The sequence below is a fragment of the Etheostoma cragini genome, unplaced genomic scaffold, assembly GCF_013103735.1.
Source record: "Etheostoma cragini isolate CJK2018 unplaced genomic scaffold, CSU_Ecrag_1.0 ScbMSFa_3632, whole genome shotgun sequence".
Lineage (NCBI taxonomy): Eukaryota > Metazoa > Chordata > Actinopteri > Perciformes > Percidae > Etheostoma > Etheostoma cragini.
Genome location: NW_023267921.1, coordinates 1257 through 3354, shown reverse-complemented (window position 1 = coordinate 3354; position 2098 = coordinate 1257). Strand labels below are relative to the sequence as shown.

Here is a 2098-nt window from a genome sequence, read left to right as displayed (position 1 = left end):
CACACACAGAGAGAGAGACACACACACACACACACACACACACAGAGAGAGAGAGAGAGAGAGAGAGAGAGAGAGAAAGACACACACAGAGAGAGACACACACACACACACACAGAGAGAGAGAGAGAGAGAGACACACACAGAGACACACACAGAAACACACAGACACACACACACACACACACACACACACACACACACACATTTATAATGTAAGTCTTCTTTAAAGCAGCAGAAGTGAAACATTTCAAAATAAAATCAACACTCACAAAGTGACTGGCGTCTGACATCACAATGGTCAGTCTGTTGAGCACTCTGATTGGCCGGGAGCGACCCTGACGGACACGGACCATCATTAAACACAACGACTCCCCCTCATAGTGACGTCATAGGGGGGGTATACTTATGCCCCCTGTATTTTAACATGGGGGGGTAAACTATGTACCCACCTGTACGAGGGGCAGCTGCTCCATCAGCTCGCTGATCGGCGTCGGGGTGGGAATCTCCTGCAAACAGGAAGTAAACAGATTGCTACAAAATAAAAGCCACAAAGACTGAATATATAATAATAACAATAATAATAGTAATAAAAACTCACCTGTTTCTTTTTGGCTGTTGGTTCAAACACGTAGTTGATGGCGACGGTAGAGAATCCGACTGCAGGAAGAAAACACAAACTACTAGTCTGGTATAGTAGGGAGTAGTCTCTCTGCACGAGGCACATCCGGGGCACACCAGAACATATGGACCCTCGTGACTTAGTCATAAATCAATCCATTAGTTAATCAGGGTTTAATACAACAAAAGACAATAAATGAAAGCTTTCTCAATCGAGTGCGCATTCACCAACATATTAGGCTTACTGGATGAATTCGGGATTTATTGGTTGTTTTTTGGTTTATTTGAGGTGCCGGATTTCCCCCTGGCTCTTATTTGTTTTAATAATGCGTTTCATTATATTCTATTTCCATTATATCCTCACCATTAACAAGGGAAGCCTTAAATATGGAGATTTCCGAACGGAGTCTGGTGCCATGGTTTACTGTCTGTTTTAAGGCAGAAACCACAGACCCTCAAAACAGATATATAACTTAACTAATTAATAACTATATAGTGAGTAATTAAGTAAGTAATCGTAGTTAAACTGGGGCTTGGCTGACAAATTAACCGTGTTTCATCCAGTTTTGGACGGTCTGTCGTTAAATCAGAAAGCAAAGAAACTTTAAAAATGACCGTTTTTTAAACAGAGTTTGGTGCTAAATTTGTTGCGAGGTTTATGAGCTGGTAAAGTGCCTTTATTGAATGAATAAGTCACACACTGATCCACATATGTTTAACCAGCTGGTTAAAGAAGTAACACCTGGATGTGTAGTATCGATTACACACAGGCAACAGAGCCATGAAACTCCGAGCTAACGTTAGCTAGCCGTGTTAGCATCAGGTCTCCGGCTGTTAAACTGGTGTTTTTAGAGGTAAACTGGACAGAAGAGACTCACGGTGAGCTGCTGTCTCTATCAGACTCTGCAGCTGGTTCTTATCCGCCGTGTAGGTCACATTTAAATCCATAAACACAGACATGATGCTGCCGGCTAGCTGCAACCCGCCGCTATCTCCGCCACGAGAGTTTGAGTTTCCTGCCGGAAGTTACGCGAGATGTATCAAAATATCGCAAAATCTATATTATATAATATAATTACCACACTGACCCAAACACACTCTCACATATGTTATGTTGTTTCTCTGGATCATTACTTTGAGTACGTGTCTAAAAACTATGTACATTTCATTAAAGTTGTGTTGGGGGGGGAACATCCGCTTGAAGAAGAGAAGCCGCTGCAGGTATCTGACTACACACATACACACTTCTACTGTACAGTACACACAGTTATGTATTTAAAACACATAACACAGTACACATGTACCCTTCTTTGAGCTTTTTGGCTCCTTTATGATTCGTTGTAACCGGAGTCTGGTGTAATAATGGCTTAGTGTGTTTCTGGCTAGCAGGATTCTTTGATTTATGTCGAGGTTTATTTAACTAAAATGCTGTTTGTGTGTATCCGAATTCTCTAATGAATATTAATTGTGTGAATGATCC

The 2098-nt window shown here is 41.5% G+C and overlaps 1 protein-coding gene across 1 annotated transcript; it reads right to left on the bottom strand.

Moving 5' to 3' along the window:
• Positions 1-201: 201 nt before the first annotated feature.
• On the bottom strand, positions 202-1669 carry LOC117940883 (ribonuclease P protein subunit p30-like; the record flags this gene model as incomplete). The annotated part of the gene is made up of 4 exons (XM_034866004.1): positions 1497-1669; positions 599-657; positions 450-506; positions 202-335 (listed from the first exon to the last, which is right to left on the bottom strand). Coding segments are annotated over exons 1-4 (332 nt in total), but the record flags the coding sequence as incomplete, so codon positions are not given.
• Positions 1670-2098: the final 429 nt, after the last annotated feature.